A 22257-nucleotide genomic window follows, 5' to 3' on the forward strand; every position below is an offset into this window, starting at 1 on the left:
ACAAAAAAATCTATTTTAAAAATGTGAAGCAAAAAACAAAATCCAGATTTTTAAAAAAAATTTTTTTATTGGATTTCCCACCTACATGTTCCTACTTTCTCACCGTCTTGATCAGCTGTTAATTAAAACTATTTGTCCAACTTACATTAGTAAAAATGTGGAAGCAACAACTTCCCACACTGACCACCTTAAATTTAAGACCAATCACACAAAGAGAACGCTTTGCAGAGTTGCAGAGAATGGATCAGGATTAACTCAGGGAGATTATAATTGCTAAGCAACAACTCAAGAGTTGAGCTAATTTCAACAGGAGTAAATGTTTTAGCTTTTCCTACCAGGATATGCTAGCTATCTTCATGAGGATGATGGACTGGACTCCTATGAACATGGCTTGTTTCCCCCAACACATATAGCAACCGTGCTATAAAACCATCAAGATATGTCCTTCCAGAAGCGGAAACAATGCAGGATTTATCATCCACACCAAGAAACTCCAGACTTCCAAAGGGACACATTGACTTTTTTCCTATCATGTGGCAAACTTTAAGTTTTTTATTTCACCCTCTAGAACTCTGCACCCCTCATCATGATTAAGTCTAAAAATACAGCAGTACTTTAACATCAAACACAGCTCCTCTGGACCTCAAGGCCCGTCGTCAGACTGTCACAGAAACTGTTTATATTCCTCTGATTTGGGGCTAATGACTCCAAAGAATCTTCCACTGATTGCTGCAGCCCTCTCAGTGGAGACCAAGCTCGGCAACAGAGCACATGCTAAATTTTTCTTGTTGCCTCGACATGTTTTTACACATGTAAAACAGCCCTGAGTTTTCAAAAAATGTTCCAGAGACACTGCATGTGCAAACCCACGCCTGCAAAATCCACTTCGTTGCTCTCACGTCCACATCTTTGTCAGATAAATCCAAATATTTACAGCCACAGATTAGTTCATTTTCCTCACATAGAGCAGAGTTAAATAAGATTTAAACAGACAAACAGCATGAGGTTCAGTGTTTCAGACAGCACATCTGTAACTCCTTGACTGGATTCATTAAAAAACATGCATTAAGTTGGGGATTAAACCAGCAACTTTCTGACTGGAACAACCACTGTCACTCTTCAGCCACAGTGAATAGGAAATGGGAATTTCACATCATCGGCTGTGCAGCATGGGTTATCTCTGACATCTATGATAACTAAAGGTAGTATTTAGGCCATCTTACTGTGATCAGTTCAAGTCTTTGTTTTGGTTACAGTTGAGAACCAAAATAAAAAGTATTTTCGTTGCTGTATTTCCGGGTTCTCAGAAAAGAAAAGGGGGAATGAGATCTGGAGTTATTTTTCACCACTTTCCTGCTTGGAGGAAGAGAGAAGGTCACCAAACAGACCCAACAATAATAATATTCCTCTGAGCAAAATGTCTAGACCTGGGTAATATCTGAATAACGCTTTATGTAACTCATCTATAGCGTAAGACGGACAGCAAGGGAGTCGTTTTTATAAATAGGACACTTTAAATATTCTGATATTTGACCGTTTCGTTCCTCGCTTGATATGTTACTGTTTAAAAAATGTAATTGATCCACTTCAGTGTGTCTTTGCAAAGCTGGTGCTGCAAGTGATGAAAGTTTTCACCCGTAGCGGTTCAGATGAAAACATTAGCAACGTCGTCTGCGACTGCCAAAGTAAGCTAGCTACAGCTAGCCGCTCTCTAGTTAGCCCCATGTATGTGTGAGCAAATCACCTTGTTGTTTTCCTGTTTGAAGCTATGCAGGTCCTGCACCATCTGTCGTAAATTATACATGAGCTTCCAAAGAGTTATAGTTACTGCGACCTGCTGTGTCGCACTCACACCACAGACCAGGTGGGCAAAGATGCCGCCATGGCAAACTGTGGGAGTTTCTCATGTTGTTGCTCCATGTGTTGGTTTTAATTATATAAATGTTCACTTTATTTATCATGCCAGTTTTCTGGAGACAACATTTTCTGGCCTCTGTTAATTCTTTTATCTTTCTAGAATTTAGAGTTTTCTGTAGCAGCACTTGCAAATGTTTGTATGTTGTAGGAGCAGAATCATGAGTGAGAGTCCCACAATGGTGGGATCCACCCAATCAGCCTCCAGCTGCATTCGGTTTGTAGTCGGAAGTCAAATTTTCCAAGGTCGTAGTGGGAAATACAACGTGAACGTCCTCTGAAGGTGGAAATCTGACTGGGACAGTGGGGGCAGACCCACCTTTTCTGAGTTTACACATAAAGATGGCAACCCAATAAAACAAGGTTGAATGAAACCAAGAGAAAACATGCATTTATGTTTAAATGTACTTGTTTAATTGTATATATATTAGAGTTAAAGGTAGTGCTTTTTAACTTCTACACAGAGATTAAGTTTACAAAATGCATGCATGTCTAAAACACAAATTAAAACCATAAGATGTAGTCTCTCTGCTAACATGCTAGCATCTTAACGGTGTGTTCAGACCAAATGCGGTTTGAGCATCCAACGCTCCTGCCGCTTGTCTGCAGCGAGCGGCAAAAAAGAGAGAAAGGTGGAGCTTTCCTTCCGGTCAGTCTGAATGATGGCGGATTCAGTAGAGAGACGGCATGGTTTTATTTAATAAATAAAGCTAGAGGACGTTGTGTAGGCAGCGATAGTCACTGTTAATGCAACAAGAGCCGCACTCAGCAGAGAGCCCGCCCCCAAACAAAGCGTTGCTAGGCAACTTGTCCTGCTACGTTGCAGTAACATTCAGCTTTTTAGCAAGGAATGGTTTTCCTAAATATTACACGGAGTAATGGCGTCTCAGTCTGGGTTCACCACAGGAATCCTCCAGGCCTGATTGGTTGACGCCCCACGTCGAGCGGTAAAAGTTCAGCTTTGTCCATCTCTGGCTTTAAACGCGCGTTCCGAGCTTAAAAACCCAAATTTTCAGCGCTGATGCTCAAAACGCGACGCGAGAAGCTGGACGCCTCCAGTTTTCCCATTTCTCAACATGAACACGCTCAACTTGGTCATTACATCTTTCCCAGTTCCCACTTCTGACCTCCGAGTCAAACTGAAAGCATCACTTCAACTTCTCATAAACCTACTGGTGACGTCTGGACGCTCTGTCCGTCTTTTATATACTGTCTTTGAGAGAAACACAGCAAAGAATGTCCTCATGGTGTGTGGAGCCTGCTGTTTGCTCCCCAAGCGTTCTGCACACACACCTGATCAAAGCACAAACTGGTGTACTGATCCACCATGTTAGGGGAACCAGTGTTCTGTTTCCAGCAGTGACCTCATTTTGTCAGGACTTCTGACTGGTTTTCCATCTGAGTCGTGTCCATGACTGCAGCTTCATAGCATCTGCTTCCATCCTGGAGGTAGTTTAGTGATAAACACTTCCCAGAAAACTGGACTTAAGCAAAAAAACATTTCAGACAGATTCTGGAACAACTGGGTGAGAAAAGCATAGTTACTGATTCCACAGTTGGGACCATTTTACCTGCAAGCTACCAGAAGACCAGTTACCAGAGGACACAAAACCTGACGAGACCTGCAGTCAGCCTGAAGCTGCTCCCTATCTGGTTACTGATCAGTTCTATTGATTCCAGTGCAAGGTTGGTGGTGGGGTTGGTCCCCAGCCCACTGCAGGGCCCTGATTATATATCATATGGATATTTAAAAGTGACCCATGAACAAACTGTGTCTCCTGCTGGATTCCCTGATGATGACCTGAGTCCAACTCCTGGACCTGGACCATCTGAACCACTTAAGGACTCCAGAGATCACAAACATTAAGTTCTGACATCAGACTGCGATGACCACGACAGTCCTCTGAAACCTGAACCAAATCCTCCTCAGTCCAGCTCTTCAGACTGGGGGGGGGGGTTAACGCCCTGCCCCCAATGCCGATCACTCATTAACAAATGGTGAGTCCTCAGCTGAAAGCAGGAACCCCCCCCCAACCCCCTCCAGGGGGTAATGAATTAACATGACTGACAAAAAGTCCAGTTCCCCTCGCGCTCAGATTCATTTAACATGACAACGGCCCAGAGGAGGACATGTCACCGGGCTGGGGGGACAAAGGGGCTTTAAGTGGAAGCAGGGACAGAGAGGAAAACTCCCCAAACACCCTGGAAGTCTGGAAGTTGGTTTGGAAAGAGGGGGGTCGGTTCAGATGGATGGGTGCAGGACAGGAGGATTAGATGAATCAAATCTGAGAACATGTGAAGGAAAAGATGTTTCATCTCAGGAGAAAAACAAACATATTTCCCATGAATAATCCCCGTTTCACCAGGATCTGCGCACGTGGAGGTTCGAGGACTTACCGTGACAAGCCAGGCTGGGGAAGCAGAGAAGCATCCAGATCCAACCCCCCCTCAGGATGGCCATGGCGGCTTTCACTCCCAAAGTCTGCGCCAAGAAGTAAAAATCCCAGAAAGTCCCTGCCGTGGCGGGAGCACGAAGTTCCTCTGCTGGACCCGGACCCAGACCCAGACCCAGACCCAGACCCAGACCCGGACCCGGATCAGGGGAAATGAAGCTGCGCGTTCAGGTCGTGCAGGAGTCCGACTTGAGGCACGAGACGGCTGCAGACTCCGAGCAACAAAGCTGCGTTGATCCGCGCGCCTGACCGCCGTCCTCCTCTTCACCGTGAGGGTACGGGACTGGGAGGCGGACGCACGCGAGCGCTGACATGCGCGCGCGCTGTGTAGCAACGTCTTGTGGCGGGCCAGGGCCCCATCTACAGACTGAGGAACGGACTGCAGAACAGATCCGGATCCAGTTAGACAAGGGGTTAGGTTCATCAGAACATATCTGGATACAGATTCTCCATTTGGATCCAGATGTTACTGATCAGTCACAACATTAAAACCACCAGTTGGTATTTCTGCATCCTGAAGTCCACATGGATGCAGGATGTGGTCCAGCATGGTCCTGCTGGACCGGTTCTCCTGTTCCACCATCAGGATGTGGTCCTGCTGGACCGGTTCTCCTGTTCCACCATCAGGATGTGGTCCAGCATGGTGGAAGGTCTTCCCTGAAAGAGACGTTGTCTGGATGGGAGCAGATGTTTCAGCATTGATGGAGCTTCCCAGATGTGGAAGCTGCCCACGCCATCGGCACTAATGCAACCCCATCCCATCAGAGATGCAGGCTGATAACAAGCTGGATGCTCCCTCTCCTCTTTAGTCTGCAGGACACGCCGTCCATGCTGTCCACAAACTATTCCACATCTTCATCCAGGTTTCCACTCAGAACATTTTAAATGAGCTTTGGTCCAGAGAAGACGGCGTGTTTCTGGATCCTCTTCACATATGATGGAGCTTTAACCTGCATGTGTGGATTTCAGCCTGAACTGGGTTCACTGTGATGAAGCTCTGTTCATCTTTCAATCTGAGAAACTCTCTGTGAAATGCTCCTTTTCTGCCCAGTCACATAACTGAGCAGTTCCTGCTAAACCAGTAAATGCTGCTTCATTAGCTTCTGATTTGGACCAGTTATCCGACATTTTGCAGAGGTTTTGCTGACATTAGATTAATAGTTACAAATCTGGGAATGTGATCTTTGAAAATCATTTAGTTGATTTAATTGTGAAAGTTGACTATTGTGTTTATGGATTGTTGAAAGATTAATTGGTCAGACATGTTTTATTGTAAATGAAATTAAAAATGCCCAAAGGGAAATCCAATATTGTAGTATATAATAATAACTAGAGGAGGTCTTGTTCTGGAGGCTGATGGCTGCTGGCAGGAATGATCTTCTGTATCTTTCAGTCTTACATGGGACCTGAAGAAGCCTCTCACTGAACACACTTTGTTGTTTCATCACTGTGTTGTGGAGAGGGTGTGAAGAACCCTCCATCATCTTCAAGGGGCATGGGATATTAGACTTTGCTTCTTTAGACATAATGCTTCTTTCACCTATGTAATATTAAACGTTCACGTATTATGCATAGTAAAGTATTAACAGTTGCATAAATGGATAGATGATGGATGAATAAATAAATGTTATATCAAATGATAACATGTTAGTTTGATCACCTGATAAGTTTATCTTCCACTGGGAAGATGACCTGATGAGATTTATACACATGCTTATGTTTCCATTTCACACTAAGACCCAATATTTGAGGTTGTACATTCACTTCTTTACACAAAAAAATGTCATTATAAAGGCAACTAATCAGGCTTTCTAATTCTACTGTCATCAAAGGGGAGAAATTACAAATTTTAGTTACTTTTTGCACACATACAGCATGTCCATACACGCTTTCAGACACACAGAATGACATGACGGCGCAGACAGCAGACCAAATGAAAGTAAATACTGATGGGGTTTTTTTTTTAACTCTTGTTCTGCTTAAAAGAATTGTCACAGTACTAAAATAAAAAAAAATCAACCATTTATTCATGATCATATTATTCATCATTACAAAGAAAATCTGCACTTAGCTCAAATGACCATCCTACATTTTACAAACTTGCTGGTAAACATCTGAAATAATAACGTATAAATAAACTGACTTATTTCTGTGGTGCATAGAATTTAACCATAGAACCATCTTCATCCTGAAAGGAAATGAAATTTCAGACATACAGACGTTGACCGAAGACATTTAATCTGAGTAAATGAGTATAAGTCACTTTTGCATTCAACATCAGCAGCTTGCAAGTGTGTTTGGGCCAGATCGTCAACACATCAGTTGAGTTTAAAGTCTCTCTTTGTCAGTGATTTTATTCTGTACAGACTGAAAACAGACACACTCATTAGTTACACAAAGAACAAGTAGAGGCACGTAAGAACAGATGGAACCGGAACAGCTTCTGGTTGTAGAGCCGTCTGTCCCAGCAAAACCAGTAAAAACCAGTCATCAGACAGCAAGTCACTTCAAGAGGACTGAAGCTGCCTCTTTGATACAGGAAATGGCGTTCTGGATGTCCTCCTCTGTCTGCTTGATGGTGACCACCACCCTGATGCTGAACACATCAAAAGTTTAAATACTCATTTTAAAAACAGCTGTTTTTCTGTCTACATGCTGCCGTTTGATTGGCTGGTTAGGTGTTAGTGTAAACAGAAAGTAGAACAGATGGAGCTGATGAAGTGGACGGTGAATCTGAAGGCGAATGCTTCTTACCTGGGTTGAGGAAGGAAGCGCTCTTCTTTTTCTAGATACCGAGCCAGAGTCAGAGCCACATGTCGGTCCTGACACTGACAGAAAAATCAATGATGTACAAACGCACCACTAATCAGAAAGCAGTAAGGATGACATCATGTGTGGAAGAGAGATAACTCACATAATCCACAACGCTGCGGAGCAGCTGCATGTCTGACACCCTGGAGCCGGAGCTCTTCTCTAGCTGCAGATGAAGGGCCGGAGCAAACGGAACTCCCACCAACCTCAGACCGGGAATTCTGTTGGACAGGGAAACAACCAGATGGAAAACTGTAGTATATTCAACCAACTTCCTTGGCTGGAGTTTATTTTCAGGTTTATCATATCAGGTATTTTCCAAAATGAAGATGTACTATGGTAAATGTATATGCCCCCAATACAAGACAAGGTGAATTTCTATCCAGGCTGAGTGTGGTGCTGGCTCCATTTACTGCAAATCCAATCGTTATGGGAGGTGATTTTAATATGACCAGCAATTCATTAGTTGACAGATCTAATTGCCCCCTTGCATTTGATGCAGCACATTCAGCAGCATTAAAGGAATTACAAACATCCTTTGCTATATTCCATGTTTAGCAAATGGTAAAAGGCATGGGAACACACATTACTCAAATGTCCATTATTCATCCTCTCAAATTGATTTTTTTTTCTCAGTCTGTTGAAAATGTTTTAGATTGTAGGGTTCATAACATCATTTTAGACATCATGTTTCAGCTCTTTTTTCCTTATCTGCAAATAATAGTAAATGCAAAGTATGAATGTTAAAAAAAAATTCTTCTACAGGAAAATTAATTTGTAGATATGAGACGAGGGAATATATGAATAACTTAAACTCAGTGGATTCAATACAAAGAGTATGGTGTGCTTTTAAAGTAACTTGTAGGGGTTGGATAATTAGCTATGCTACGGCCAGAAAGAAGGAAAAGATGGTGAAGGAAAATAATCCAACTCAAACTTAAAGAAGTGGAATCTCAGCATATGCAGGACGCAGATAATATAACGGTAAAGAATGCAATGTTGGCTGGCAAAGCAGAATTAGTCTTTTATTCATGAAAGAACAGCATTTGCATTGTTTAGACTTCGCAAAAGGTATTCTGAGTCTGGAGACAAAGCAGGTAAAATGTTAGCATTAAGATGAAAACAATTGAAAAATCAACAGTCAATACTATTTCTCTGTGACGATTCTGGATTATCTTTGAACAGAAATAAACAAAGCCTTGAGACAATATTATCTGAAACTTTATCAGTCAGAAGGCCAGAATGATGAGAAAGATAAGGATGATTTTCTTCGGGATATCTCTTTACCGGTTTGAAAGTGCAAGTTTAGAGTCGCCTATTTGTGAAGCCTGAAAAGCTCTCCAGACAGGGAAGGCCCCAGGCAATGATGGCTATACCACAAAATTCCATAAAAGCTTTGAAGAGGATTTAGTCCCACTTCTCAAATTATTATTTGATGATATTATAAATAATCAGTATATGCCATGTGACAAGCTGTAATCTCATTGTTACCCAAGCCAGGTGAGTTTATTAAACAATGATTATAAATCATTCTCTAAAATGCTTGCAATGTGTTTGGAATGTATAATTCCCACCCTGGTCCATTCTGACCAGGTGGGGTTTATAAAAGGTCGCCTTCTCTCTAACAATAAGAGGAGACTGTTTCATGTCTTTTCAAGGGCAACTTCCTTGCAGCATCCAGCAGTAGCCTTATCACTGGATGCTGAAGAAGTGTTTGATAGAATAGAATGGCGTTGTTTTTTTGTTTTTATCCTTTCTAAATATGGTTTTGGATCTACCATTATTTGGTGGGTGAAGGCCCTCGATAATGGTCCTGTTGCATCAGTCAAATCTAATGGGATAATATCAGAACCTTTTCATCTCATGGGGTCAAATTGACATGGTTGCCCTGTCTTTCCATCCCGCTTTATTTTAGCTCTTGAACCTTTGGCACGTGCTATTCTTTTTAAAAGGAAAATTACAGATATTCATGTAGGGGGGCATGACTGCAACGCAAACCTGTATGCAGATGACATTATTGACACTAACACAGCCGAGCCAGTCCCTACTTTTGAGAATTTTATTGGGTATAAGATAAATTATGGTAAAAGTGAAGCTAGCCCATTAACCTATCAAACGTCGCCATCCCATCTTGGATCTGCTCCTTTTCAGTGGAGATCATGAGGTATGAGATATCTGGTGAGAAATATCATGACCCCTATAGAGAAGATTTTTTAATTAAATGGTCCAACCATTCTAAAGACAATCAGGGAAGATATTAGAAGAGGGATGGTTCTACCCATCTCATTATGGGGTAGAGTAAAAGGTATAAAAATGAGCATTCTTCCTCGATTATTGTTCACTGTATTGCTGTTATACCTTTAAAATCCCTCTCCAATGGTTTAAAGAACAGACTACTAACTGGTTTCTTGTGGAAGGATAACTAAACAAAACTGAGTTATAAAAAAATGAGTCAGACCAAGGATGAGAGGTGGATTGGGTGTCCCGGATCGAGAAAGACTCATATTGTCTTTCTTATTATATTGGATTTCCTCTTGCATGGGCCTACATGAATGAGAATGAAGCTGATAGCTGGAGATGGACAGAAAAGAAGATTTTAAATTATTATAGCAAATCGGTCTCCTTATCAACTTTATTTTTTCATCCTAAAATTCATTTTAAAATGGATAACCCTATTATTCAGTTTTCATGTGAAGTTGTTAGAAAATTACATAAACGTTTAGCTTTTCACGGAGCTTTATTACCATTATGTCGTCTGTGGAGAAACCCACTATTAATGGCAGGAGGCAAAACATAATCAAATAATATATGGGAAGATGGCGGAGTAATTACTTAGGGGCAAATTGTGAAGGATGGGAAGATGCTACACTTTGATGAGATGGAAAGATTATTTGACTTTTCTGTCACGGTTCTTTTAAAAATGAGGTTGACCTTGAAGTCACTCATCTCAAAGAAAGGAGCAATTGCTCATAACAGAGAACTGGATGATAAATTTAGGCCAATTACTACAGGCAGAAATGTGGTATTGGCATTGCATAAATGACTTTCCATAACCTCAGTAGACCACCCAATAGCTATAAAGTATCATCAGGAGAAGGACCTGACTCTTTCTGAAACTACGGTTCAGTGGGAACCCATTTTAAAAAGTACAACAATGTCTAATCGCGTGCGATATAAAACTATGCAATTTAAGATTTTACATAGAGCATACATCACTCCATATAGGTTCAATCGAATGGACCCCTCAGTTTCTACAATGTGTTGACATGAGTGTGGGAAAACCAGGACACTATTTTGGAACTGCCCATCAGTGAGGATGTTTTGGAAAGAGGTCATCTGTAAATGGAAATCTACTTTAAAGGACCTGATTGTCCTTTGGTTTGTCTTTTAGTAATGAGAGTCGAGAGTATACATTCAACAAATATACAACGTGTCATTGTTTTAGCCGTTCTATCTGTGAAATGAATTACATTGATGAACTGGAAAGTACACAAGCCGAATTGTTTTGATATTGATACTTGGTGAAAAGAATTCTGGATTTATTGATGATGGAACAAACTGCATCCGTTCCATTAGATATGGATAATGAAGATAATGGACCCTGGATTTTATAATATGAGACATCTCAGTAGGCCTGTCACTGTAACAAATTTTGCCATGCAATTATTTGTCTCAGAAATGATTACCATGTTGTCCTTTTGAGACCATTTTCAACGAAAATAACAATATTGCCATCATAATGCAAATACACCAATTCAAAGAACAACATACTTTAATTTCTGAAGAACATTTAGCTTGATGTACAGACTCATCCAGTTCCCAGTCTGCTAAAACATATCAGGATTTCTCCTGGGGTTTTGGCAACGTGGTTATCTGGAACATATGGTCTCTGAACACATGTAACACAGTTGCATAGTCTATGGTCAGCTCATATAAGGGGACACGTTTGGACTTGACCAAAGGTGGAATGGTAAAATGTCATTTTTCATGTCACTGTAAAGTTGTGGAAATGCCGTTTGTAACATGCATGTTCATCCGGGCAATACATACTTGCTGTGAAATGTTTGCAATATTTTTCAAAATGTCGCCTTTTTAACAACATTAAAGAGAGGCATGGCTTTACTCACCACGCTGTCTGAGTGCACACCATGTTGCACTGTCCTGTTGGTAGTTAATGTGTCAGTTAAACACCCCAGTGATCGTGGACTGTTGGGAAGATGGAGCTAGCCTGTTTGTTAAAGTGGAACTATTCTGTACATTTCAGGCTAATTTATTTTTATTTCTGAGACCAGAAGGGCTGGGATTGATGGAGTTATTGTCACAAATGGCTTTATTTACTTCAGACCGACCCTCTCCGTAGGCTGTCAGATCAGCCTGCGGGCAAAACGAGTGGATGGAGACTCTTCCGCATTAAGCCCCGCCTCCCGCCACTGCACTACATCGGGAGCGCGCACCGCACCTGCTTTCACCGTCATTGTAACGTCTCATAAACAGAAGGATTAGGCTCATATGAACTCAATAAAAAAAACAAACTACAATGTCAACACATAGTATCCAGCCCTACATGTTGGAACCTGAATCAGAGCCTGAAAACGAAGTGGAAAACAGCAACCCACAGCAACGAATGCAGCAGGATGTCTCTCTTTGGTAAACTCACCAGCCATCGTTGGAAATAACTTTATCCCACGTTTTCCACCCGCCTGATGTATTTGTACATGCCCTTGTTAACCAGTAGAAGGTAACCAATCACCCAACCTTATCCCCCGGGACGTCACAAGGATTTCCACGTAGAAAAAACTCTCTAAAACCATGCGTTCTTCGTCGCCATGGAAACCGAACGGAGAGAGTGCTGGAACTCAAACTCAAACATGCGTTTAGGTGTTAAAAAACAGTGTCGTTCACATGTCTGATGAGGATTCAACACTGTAACACTGTAGAAAGCTCAGAAAACTCCAAATACCATCAGAGGAACCCTTTAAGATCTTAAGTGCAGATGGAAGCTTGTTGTATTGTCATGTTTAGTAAATATCGTCTTAAAACAAATGCGAGAAAGAAATTAAAAGACAAATGAAAATTGTTGCTTCTGTCAAACATATTGCATGCGTTTTTTTTCTTATTGTGAGATTAATTGACTCATTGGTTATTGTGACAGACCTACTTCCCAGTGAACTGCAATGACTTTAATGTGATGTTCTTTTCTGTTTTTCTTGTGATGTGTATTATGTTGTCAAAATTGTAAATAAAAAAAAAAAAGTTTGAGGAGGAGAAGTGCTGATGCGAACCCAACCACATCACTGCAGATCATCCTGAAGATGGATCATCAACAGATGTCTCTAAAGACCTCCAAGCTGAGATCAAAGTGCCCTGAACATTCAGTAAGAAGTGGATAATTCAGAGCTGAACTAACCAGACTGCACCTGTACTCACCCCTGTAAAGTCCTGTAAACGTATCTGCACTTTTCCTTCAGGATTGAGAAAATATCTGTCGAGCAGACACAGAAACAGTGTGAGCCAGGCCCAGAACAGCAGATCTAGACTCTGGTTTAGAGAGGGAGAATGAAAAACCTGGATCCTCCTCCATGATGTTGAGCGCTTCGATGGCAGCTGCAGCCAACATGGGAGGTAGAGATGCAGAGAAACAGTAACCCTGACCAGACAGACGCTGGAAGACAAAAAACCAACACAAAAAACGGATCACATCTGACAACTGCTCAACCAACCAAATACAATTATCTGCAATTTTAAAAGTTTTCAATGTTCTTTTAGTTGTTACCAGTCTGAAGAATCAGTTTTTTTTTTAGAGCTCAGCGCTACTATCCACACCTCATCATGGTCTTAATTTCCTAGCTTGGGAAAGATGCTGGTATCAAAAGGAAACTCCTCATTATAATTATCTAAATTATCTAATTGCAAGCTGATATTTAATTAATTTAATTAATGAAATTAATTATCTTTAAAAATATTTGGCTTGAGATGTGAGTTTGAAGTGTCTCCATGATGCACATTTCAGTCTAATTTATTTTAATATGCAAGTCCAGAAGGACAAGAAATAATCATTTTCCACAAACCCCTCCATTCATTTAGTATTGATCCTCTCAGATCAGTCTCTGCCAGAACCAAGCGAACAGAAAGGTCAGCCCTATGTCCTACTTGCGGACTTAGTCTGATTGGTCAGCTGCTAGGAGTAGTTATACTGAGCAGTGAAGGTGGGCGTGGCTTTCTTCTTGTGAACGTGTACAACCTAGAGAAGATGACCAATCACTGTGTCCCTCCCCTGGGACGCCACGACAATTCTGAAGTAGAAAATACTCTCACAAACCAATAGTTTTCATCACCATGGCAAACGAACATAGAGCATCCTGGAGAACTCAAACGTGTGGAGGTGATTAAAAAAAAACAAAAAACGCCGCCATTCACAAGTCTGATGAGTATTCATCACTATAACACTGTAGAACGCTCAGTAAACCCGAAATAGCATCATAGAGCTACTTTAAGACTAGGTCCACATGGAGACAGAGACAATTTATTTAAGAAAAGTTTCCAAACAGTGATTTCCGGTGCAGGTCGTGCACGCAGCTGGGTCCCCGTGTTTACATGCTACATGTAAAAAAAAATGTACTTTCTCACCACCTCGATCAGCTGTTTTATCAAAACAATCCGTTTTACCTGCATCAGCAAAAATGCGGAAGTGGAATCTTTCCACTTCATTCTTTCTGAAGCATGACGTGGAAGTGGCTCCTTGAGCCGTCACCTTATCGTGGTGGAGGGGTTTGTGCGTCCCGAAGATCCTAGCAGCTATGTTGGGCTTTATGCTCCTGGTAGGGTCACCCATGGCAAACAGGTGTCTAGGGGAGGGACCAGAATAAGCACGGCTCAAAGACCTCTATGATGACAACAACCATGGGCAGAAATGTTCCCTTGCCAGGATGCAGGTCACCGGGACCCCCCTCTGGAGCCAAGCCTGGAGGTGGGGTATGAGAGTGAGCGTCTGGTGGCCGGGACTTCGCCCATGGGGCCTGGTCGGGCTCAGCCCGAAAGGGTTACATGGGCCCCATCTCCCGTGGGCTCACCATCTGCGGGAGGAGCCGTAGGGGTCGGGTGCAGTGTGAGCTGGGCAGCAGCAGGAGGCGGGGATCCTGGCGGTCCGATCCCCGGCTGCAGAAGCTGGCTCTAGGGACGTGGAACGTCACCTCTCTGGTGGGGAAGGAGCCTGAGCTTGTGCGCGAGGTTGAGCGGTTCCGACTAGATATAGTTGGACTCACCTCGACGCATGGCTTGGGCTCTGGAACCAGAACCCTCGAGAGGGGCTGGACCTTCTTCCACTCTGGAGTTGCTCATGGTGAGAGGCGCCGAGCAGGTGTGGGCATTCTCATCAGCCCCCAGCTTGGTGCCTGCACGTTGGGGTTTACCCCGGTGGATGAAAGGGTAGTTTCCCTCCGCCTCCGGGTGGGGGGACGGGTCCTGACTGTTGTCTGTGCTTATGCACCGAACAGCAGTTCAGAGTACCCACCCTTTCTGGAGTCCTTGGAGGGAGTGCTGGAGGGTGCTCCTTCTGGGGACTCCATTGTTCTGCTGGGGGACTTCAATGCTCACGTGGGCAATGACAGTGAGACCTGGAGGGGAGTGATTGGGAAGCATGGTCCCCCCCCCCGGAACCCAAATGGTGTTTTGTTATTGGACTTCTGTGCTCGTCATGGATTGTCCATAACGAACACCATGTTCCAGCATAAGAGTGTCCATATGTACACCTGGCATCAGGATTCCCTGGGCCGCAGTTCGATGATCGATTTTGTAGTCGTATCGTCGGACCTGCGGCCACATGCCTTGGACACTCGGGTGAAGAGGGGGGCGGAGCTGTCAACTGATCACCACCTGGTGGTGAGTTGGCTCAGATGGTGGGGGAGGAAGCCGGTCAGAGCTGGCAGGCCCAAACGTGTTGTGAGGGTCTGCTGGGAACGTCTGGCTGAGTCCCCTGTCAGAGCGAGCTTCAACTCCCACCTTCAGCAGAGCTTCAACCATGTCCCGGGTGAGGCGGGGGACATTGAGTCTGAATGGGCTGTGTTCCGTGCCTCTATTGCTGAGGCGGCCGGCCGGAGCTGTGGCTGTAAGGTCGTTGGTGCCTGTCGTGGCGGTAATCCCAGGACTCGTTGGTGGACACCAGCAGTGAGGGATGCCGTCAAGCTGAAGAAGGAGTCCTATCGGACCTTCTTGGCCTGTGGGACTCTGGAGGCAGCTGATGGGTACCGACAGGCTAAGTGGCATGCGGCTTCGGCTGTTGCCGAGGCAAAAACTCGGGCATGGGAAGAGTTCGGCGAGGCCATGGAGAAAGACTTCCGGACGGCTTCGAGGAGATTCTGGTCCACCATCCGGCGGCTCAGGGGGGGGAAGCAGTGCTCCATCAATACTGTGTACAGTGGAGATGGGGAGCTGCTGACCTCAACTCGGGACGTTGTGGGTCGGTGGAAGGAATACTTCGAAGACCTCCTCAATCCTACCAACACGTCTTCCCATGAGGGAGCAGAGCTGGGGGACTCAGGGGTGGACTCTCCTATCTCTGGGGCTGAAGTCGCTGAGGTGGTTAAAAAGCTCCTTGGCAGCAAGGCCCCGTGGGTGGATGAGATCCGCCCGGAGTTCCTTAAGGCTCTGCATGCTGTGGGGCTGTCCTGGCTGATACGCCTCTGCAGCATCGCGTGGACATCGGGGGCAGTACCGCTGGACTGGCAGACTGGGGTGGTGGTCGCCCTTTTTAAGAAGGGGGACCGGAGGGTGTGTTCCAATTACAGGGGAATCACACTCCTCAGCCTCCCTGGTAAGGTCTATTCAGGGGTCCTGGAGAGGAGGGTCCGCCGGATAGTCGAATCCCGGATTGAGGAGGAGCAGTGTGGTTTTCGTCCTGGTCGCGGAACAGTGGTCCAGTTCTATACCCTCTTTGAGGTCCTGGAGGGGGCATGGGAGTTTGCCCAACCAGTCTACATGTGCTTTGTGGACCTGGAGAAGGCTTTCGACCGTGTCCCCCGGGGGCTCCTGTGGGGGGTACTCTGGGAGTATGGGGTACCGGACCCCCTTGTGCGAGCTATCCGGTCCCTGTACGACAGGTGTCAGAGCTTGGTCCACATTGCCGGTAGTAAGTCGGATTCGTTTCCGGTGAGGGTTGGACTCCGCCAAGGCTGCCCTTTATCACCGATTCTGTTCATAACTTATATGGACAGAATTTCTAGGTGCAGCCGAGGTGTTGAGGGGATCCGACTTGGTGGCCTCAGGATTGGGTCCCTGCTTTTTGCAGATGACGTGGTCCTGTTGGCTTCGTCTGGTCGTGATCTCCAGCTCTCACTTGAGCGATTCGCTGCCGAGTGTGAAGCGGCTGGGATGAGAATCAGCACCTCCAAATCTGAGACCATTGTCCTCAGCCGGAATAGGGTGGATTGCCCTCTCCGGGTCGGGGGTCAGGTCCTGCCTCAAGTGGAGGAGTTTAAATATCTCGGGGTCTTGTTCACGAGTGAGGGAAGGATGGAGCGTGAGATCGACAGACGGATCGGTGCGGCATCTGCAGTAATGCGGACTCTGCGCCGGTCTGTCGTGGTGAAGAAGGAGCTGAGCCAGAAGGCGAAGCTCTCGATTTACCAGTCGATCTACGTTCCTACCCTCACCTATGGTCATGAGCTGTGGGTCGTGACCAAAAGAAGGAGATCTCGTATACAGGCGGCTGAAATGAGTTTCCTCCGCAGGGTGGCCGGGCTCTCCCTTAGAGATAGGGTGAGGAGCTCGGTCATCCGGGAGGAGATCAGAGTAGAGCCGCTGCTCCTCCGCATCGAGAGGAACCAGTTGAGGTGGCTCGGGCATCTGGTCAGGATGCCTCCCTGGTGAGGTGTTCCAGGCACGTCCCTCTGGGAGGAGACCCCGGGGAAGATCCAGGACACGCTGGAGGGATTATATCTCTCAGCTGGCCTGGGAACGCCTCGGGATCCCCCCGCAGAGTTGGCTAACGTGGTTGGGGAGAGGGAAGTCTGGGCTTCCCTCCTTAGGCTGCTGCCCCCGTGACCCGACCCCGGATAAGATGATGGATGGATTGATGGATGGTTTTCTGTGTTAACCTCAGATGTTTGGCCAATCACATGATACTTCTCGGAGCCCCACAAGAAAAAAGTTCTGCCTGCCTGGTGTGTCGAGATATGTCTTCAACGTCTTTTTCTTCACAGGGCCTCGAGAAAAAGGAAAACGTTCTCGCTTTCCGTGAGGGTGTAACAGGCTAAAGCAGCTTGAAAACTGACTAAGTTGTGCAAATAAGCAACACAGGAGACAGACAAAACTGTCTGTCTGCCCCTGTATCAGTCTTCTATATCCAATATAAATAGGCCTTTAAAGGAGAGGTGGTGTCACGGCCTCCTGGGTTCAGGAAGAGAAGCATTTGGATTGTAAATACGTAAACCAGGGTTATTCAACTAGGTCCTGAAATCCTGCAGGTTTTCAACACATCCCTGCAACAACAACTGATTCAAATTAATGAGTCGTTGTGAAGAACTTCAATACGCTGTTGGATCCATTTATTTTTGGGTCAGGGGTGTTGAAAAATACTGGAAAACATTCATAGATCACCTAAAGGGTGAGATATTCGTCCCAGAGTTACACACTGCCGTTCCTTATGGTAGAAGAGAAAGACCTTGGGAAACTAAAGGCTAAGGAAAAAAGTATTTTTCCCCTAAAATGTCAGTTCCATGTGGAGGAAACATCTAAAAATGGGAAGGGTTCTGACTGGACAGAGGGTATGGCGTATACTGGAAATAAACAAAGTTGGATCCCTGCTTCTCGTCTTTTCAGTCGTAAAAACTATTTGATAAAAACTACATAAGTACCAGTTTCGCTGCTATTTTTATTGTAATTTTGAAATATCAGCTCAACACGACCACTTCGACGACGACGACTACTACTACTTCGACGACTACTACTACTACTACTACTACTACTACTTCGACAACTACTACTACTACTTCGACGACTACTACTACTACTACTACTTCGACGACTACTACTACTACTACTACTACTACTACTACTACTACTTCGACGACGACGACAACTTCGACGACGACAACGACGACAACTACTACTACTACTTCGACGACTACTACTACTACTATGACTACTACTACTACTACTACTTCGACGAGGACGACTTCGACGACGACGACGACTACTACTACTTCGACGACGAGGACGACTTCGACGACGAGGACGACTACTACTACTTCGACGACGAGGACGACTTCGACGACGAGGACGACTACTACTACTTCGACGACTACTACTACTACTTCGACGACGACTACTACTACTACTACTACTTCGACGACGACTACTACTACTACTACTACTTCAACGACGACTACTACTACTACTACTACTTCAACGACGACTACTACTACTACTACTTCGACGACTACTACTACTACTACTTCGACGACGACTACTACTACTTCGACGACGACTACTACTACTTCGACGACGACTACTACTACTACTTCGACGACGACTACTACTACTACTTCGACGACTACTACTACTACTACTTCGACGACTACTACTACTACTTCATTTTTTGCAGAAACTGAGAAGGACAAGAAAGATAGACCACTGAACACGGGAGGCACGACGACGCGTGTCATTGGGACAGGACAAGGTAACGAGCATGCGCAGAACAACCAGAATTAACTTAGAACGGAATTAAGGTTTACATGACAGAGGAATTAAACATTTCGGTATTAAAATGCGAACAAACCAGACACTTACATCAGAATTAAGTTAAAGTCTGAATAGAAATGTGCATCAAGAATGAAGTGTTTACATGGTCGTTTTTCCATCACTTTAAAGCTGCTTATTAATTTACTTTTATTCTGAATTAAAAAGGAATTAAAACTCCCATGTAAACGCAGCAAACCCGTTTGAAACAAAAAAAAAAAAAGAAAAAGAAAAAGGAATCCAAACACCATGAACCAACACGTCAACTGACTTTCTCCTGATGACAAGGTCCATATAGACTGGACCTTCAGCATCTGAACCAGACAGATCTTAGAAGGCAGGGTCAGATCTCTGAAACACCTGCGGGAGTCACCTGGTGGTCAATGACAAAGGAACGTCCACAGCAGAACCCTCCGATGGAGGCCACAGCGTTCTCCATGTTGGCGCTGATCAGGTCGATGTCATCGATCTGCTCCTCAGAAACAAACATGCTGTCAGACTGGAGCTACAGATCAGCTCTGACTGATGAAAATGATTTAATCACTGGAATCATCATCATCATCATCATCAGAAAGGTAATATCATGGAGAACACTGTCAGAAAACTGTGAACTCACATTGACTCCAAAATGCTCCGTTACTCCTTTTCCATGTTCTCCCAAGACTCCAAAAGACATGCTCTCTTCCAGGAAGATCCGCACCTTGTATTTGTACTTGAGCTTCACCTGACAATGACAACACAGCGGAGACCTGAGGAGCCATGTAGGATGGATTTCAGTTAGTAAGACTGAAGTCTGCATTCCTTTACCTTTAATCTGCTAATAAAGCGTTCACACAACAATTTACAAAGCAGTAAAAAGAGGAAGGTTTACAGTTCCTAAACTCTGCTGCAAAAGGAGTGATTCTGTGAGCTGTACCGTATTTTCCAGACTATAAGTCGCAGGAACACCGATGAAAAAAACAGTGTGACTTATTGTCCGGAAAATACGGTAATGCTCCGCCGGTCATTTGATGGAAAATGTGGGTCGGAGGTGAATCTGATGCAGCAACACATCTGTAGAAAGCTGGAAACCAGGGAACAGAGGGCTGGAAAAGACACTGGTACCAGTACCTGGTCAGTAACAGGACTGGTTTCACTGGGAACAGGTCGGTAACATGACTGGTTTCACTGGGAACAGGTCGGTAACATGACTGGTTTCACTGGGAACAGGTCGGTAACATGACTGGTTTCACTGGGAACAGGTCGGTAACATGACCGGTTTAACTGGGAACAGGTCGGTAACATGACTGGTTTAACTGGGAACAGGTCGGTAACATGACCGGTTTAACTGGGAACAGGTCGGTAACATGACTGGTTTAACTGGGAACAGATCAGTAACATGACTGGTTTCACTGGGAACAGGTCAGTAACATGACTGGTTTAACTGGGAACAGGTCGGTAACATGACTGGTTTAACTGGGAAAAGGTCGGTAACATGACCGGTTTAACTGGGAACAGGTCGGTAACATGACTGGTTTAACTGGGAACAGGTCGGTAACATGACTGGTTTAACTGGGAACAGGTCAGTAACATGACTGGTTTCATTGGGAACAGGTCAGTAACGTGACTGGTTTCATTGGGAAAAGATCAGTAACATGACTGGTTTAACTGGGAAAAGGTCGGTAACATGACTGGTTTCACTGGGAAAAGGTCAGTAACAGGACTGGTTTCACTGGGAACAGGTCGGTAACAGGACTGGTTTCACTGGGAACAGGTCGGTAACATGACTGGTTGAACTGGGAACAGGTCGGTAACATGACTGGTTTCACTGGGAAAAGGTCGGTAACAGGACTGGTTTCACTGGGAACGGGTCGGTGACATGACTGGTTTAACTGGGAACAGGTCGGTAACATGACTGGTTTCACTGGGAACAGGTCGGTCACAGGACTGGTTTCACTGGGAAAAGGTCAGAAACAGTACTGGTTTCACTGGGAACAGGTCGGTAACAGGACTGGTTTAACTGGGAACAGGTCGGTAACAGGACTGGTTTCACTGGGAACAGGTCGGTAACAGGACTGGTTTCACTGGGAACAGGTCGGTAAAAGGACTGGTTTCACTGGGAACAGGTCGGTAACAGGACTGGTTTCACTGGGAACAGGTCGGTAACAGGACTGGTTTCACTGGGAACAGGTCGGTAACATGACTGGTTTCACTGGGAACAGGTCAGTAACAGAACTGGTTTCACTGGGAACAGGTCGGTAACAGGACTGGTTTCACTGGGAACAGGTCGGTAACATGACTGGTTTCACTGGGAACAGGTCGGTAACATGACTGGTTTCACTGGGAACAGGTCGGTAACATGACTGGTTTCACTGGGAACAGGTCGGTAACAGGACTGGTTTAACTGGGAACAGGTCAGTAACATGACTGGTTTAACTGGGAACGGGTCGGTAACATGACTGGTTTAACTGGGAACAGGTCGGTAACATGACTGGTTTAACTGGGAACAGGTCGGTAACATGACTGGTTTAACTGGGAACAGGTCAGTAACATGACTGGTTTAACTGGGAACAGGTCAGTAACATGACTGGTTTAACTGGGAACAGGTCAGTAACATGACTGGTTTAACTGGGAACAGGTCAGTAACGTGACTGGTTTAACTGGGAACAGGTCGGTAACATGACTGGTTTAACTGGGAACAGGTCAGTAACGTGACTGGTTTAACTGGGAACAGGTCAGTAACATGACTGGTTTAACTGGGAACAGGTCAGTAACATGACTGGTTTAACTGGGAACAGGTCAGTAACGTGACTGGTTTAACTGGGAAAAGGTCAGTAACATGACTGGTTTAACTGGGAACAGGTCAGTAACATGACTGGTTTAACTGGGAACAGGTCAGTAACATGACTGGTTTCATTGGGAACAGATCGGTAACATGACTGGTTTAACTGGGAACAGGTCAGTAACATGACTGGTTTCATTGGGAACAGATCAGTAACATGACTGGTTTAACTGGGAAAAGGTCAGTAACAGGACTGGTTTCACTGGGAACAGGTCAGTAACATGACTGGTTTAACTGGGAACAGGTCAGTAACATGACTGGTTTCATTGGGAACAGATCAGTAACATGACTGGTTTCACTGGGAAAAGGTCAGTAACAGGACCGGTTTCACTGGGAAAAGGTCAGTAACAGGACTGGTTTCACTGGGAACAGGTCAGTAACAGGACTGGTTTCACTGGGAAAAGGTCAGTAACAGGACTGGTTTCACTGGGAAAAGGTCAGTAACAGGACTGGTTTCACTGGGAACAGGTCGGTAACAGGACTGGTTTCACTGGGAACAGGTCGGTAACAGGACTGGTTTCACTG

At 44.8% G+C, this 22257-nt stretch overlaps 2 protein-coding genes across 3 annotated transcripts in view; both read right to left on the reverse strand.

Moving 5' to 3' along the window:
* ror2 (receptor tyrosine kinase-like orphan receptor 2) overlaps window positions 1–4514 on the reverse strand; it is a 31138-nt gene extending 26624 nt beyond the window's left edge. The window contains exon 1 of the mRNA XM_079256261.1: window positions 4312–4514. Coding sequence (XP_079112387.1) covers window positions 4312–4375 — 64 coding nt within the window. The 5' untranslated portion in view covers window positions 4376–4514. The remainder of the gene's footprint in view (window positions 1–4311) is intronic.
* Window positions 4515–6430: 1916 nt separating this feature from the next.
* Window positions 6431–22257, reverse strand: part of sptlc1 (serine palmitoyltransferase, long chain base subunit 1) — a 68009-nt gene continuing 52182 nt past the window's right edge. The window contains exons 9-16 of one of the 2 annotated variants that reach the window (XR_013771665.1): window positions 19528–19635; window positions 19285–19380; window positions 12744–12840; window positions 12606–12660; window positions 7282–7399; window positions 7122–7195; window positions 6631–6963; window positions 6431–6555 (exon numbers count right to left, since the gene is read on the reverse strand). Coding sequence is in view for 1 of the 2 variants with exons in the window: in XM_079257190.1 (XP_079113316.1) it covers window positions 6870–6963; window positions 7122–7195; window positions 7282–7399; window positions 12606–12660; window positions 12744–12840; window positions 19285–19380; window positions 19528–19635 (642 nt within the window). In the remaining variant the exon portion in view is untranslated. Of the gene's footprint in view, window positions 6964–7121; window positions 7196–7281; window positions 7400–12605; window positions 12661–12743; window positions 12841–19284; window positions 19381–19527; window positions 19636–22257 lie in introns of both variants that reach the window. The other variant, XM_079257190.1, reaches the window with a different exon arrangement.

Source organism: Telmatherina bonti, assembly GCF_933228915.1.
Source record: "Telmatherina bonti genome assembly, chromosome: 17".
NCBI lineage: Eukaryota > Metazoa > Chordata > Actinopteri > Atheriniformes > Telmatherinidae > Telmatherina > Telmatherina bonti.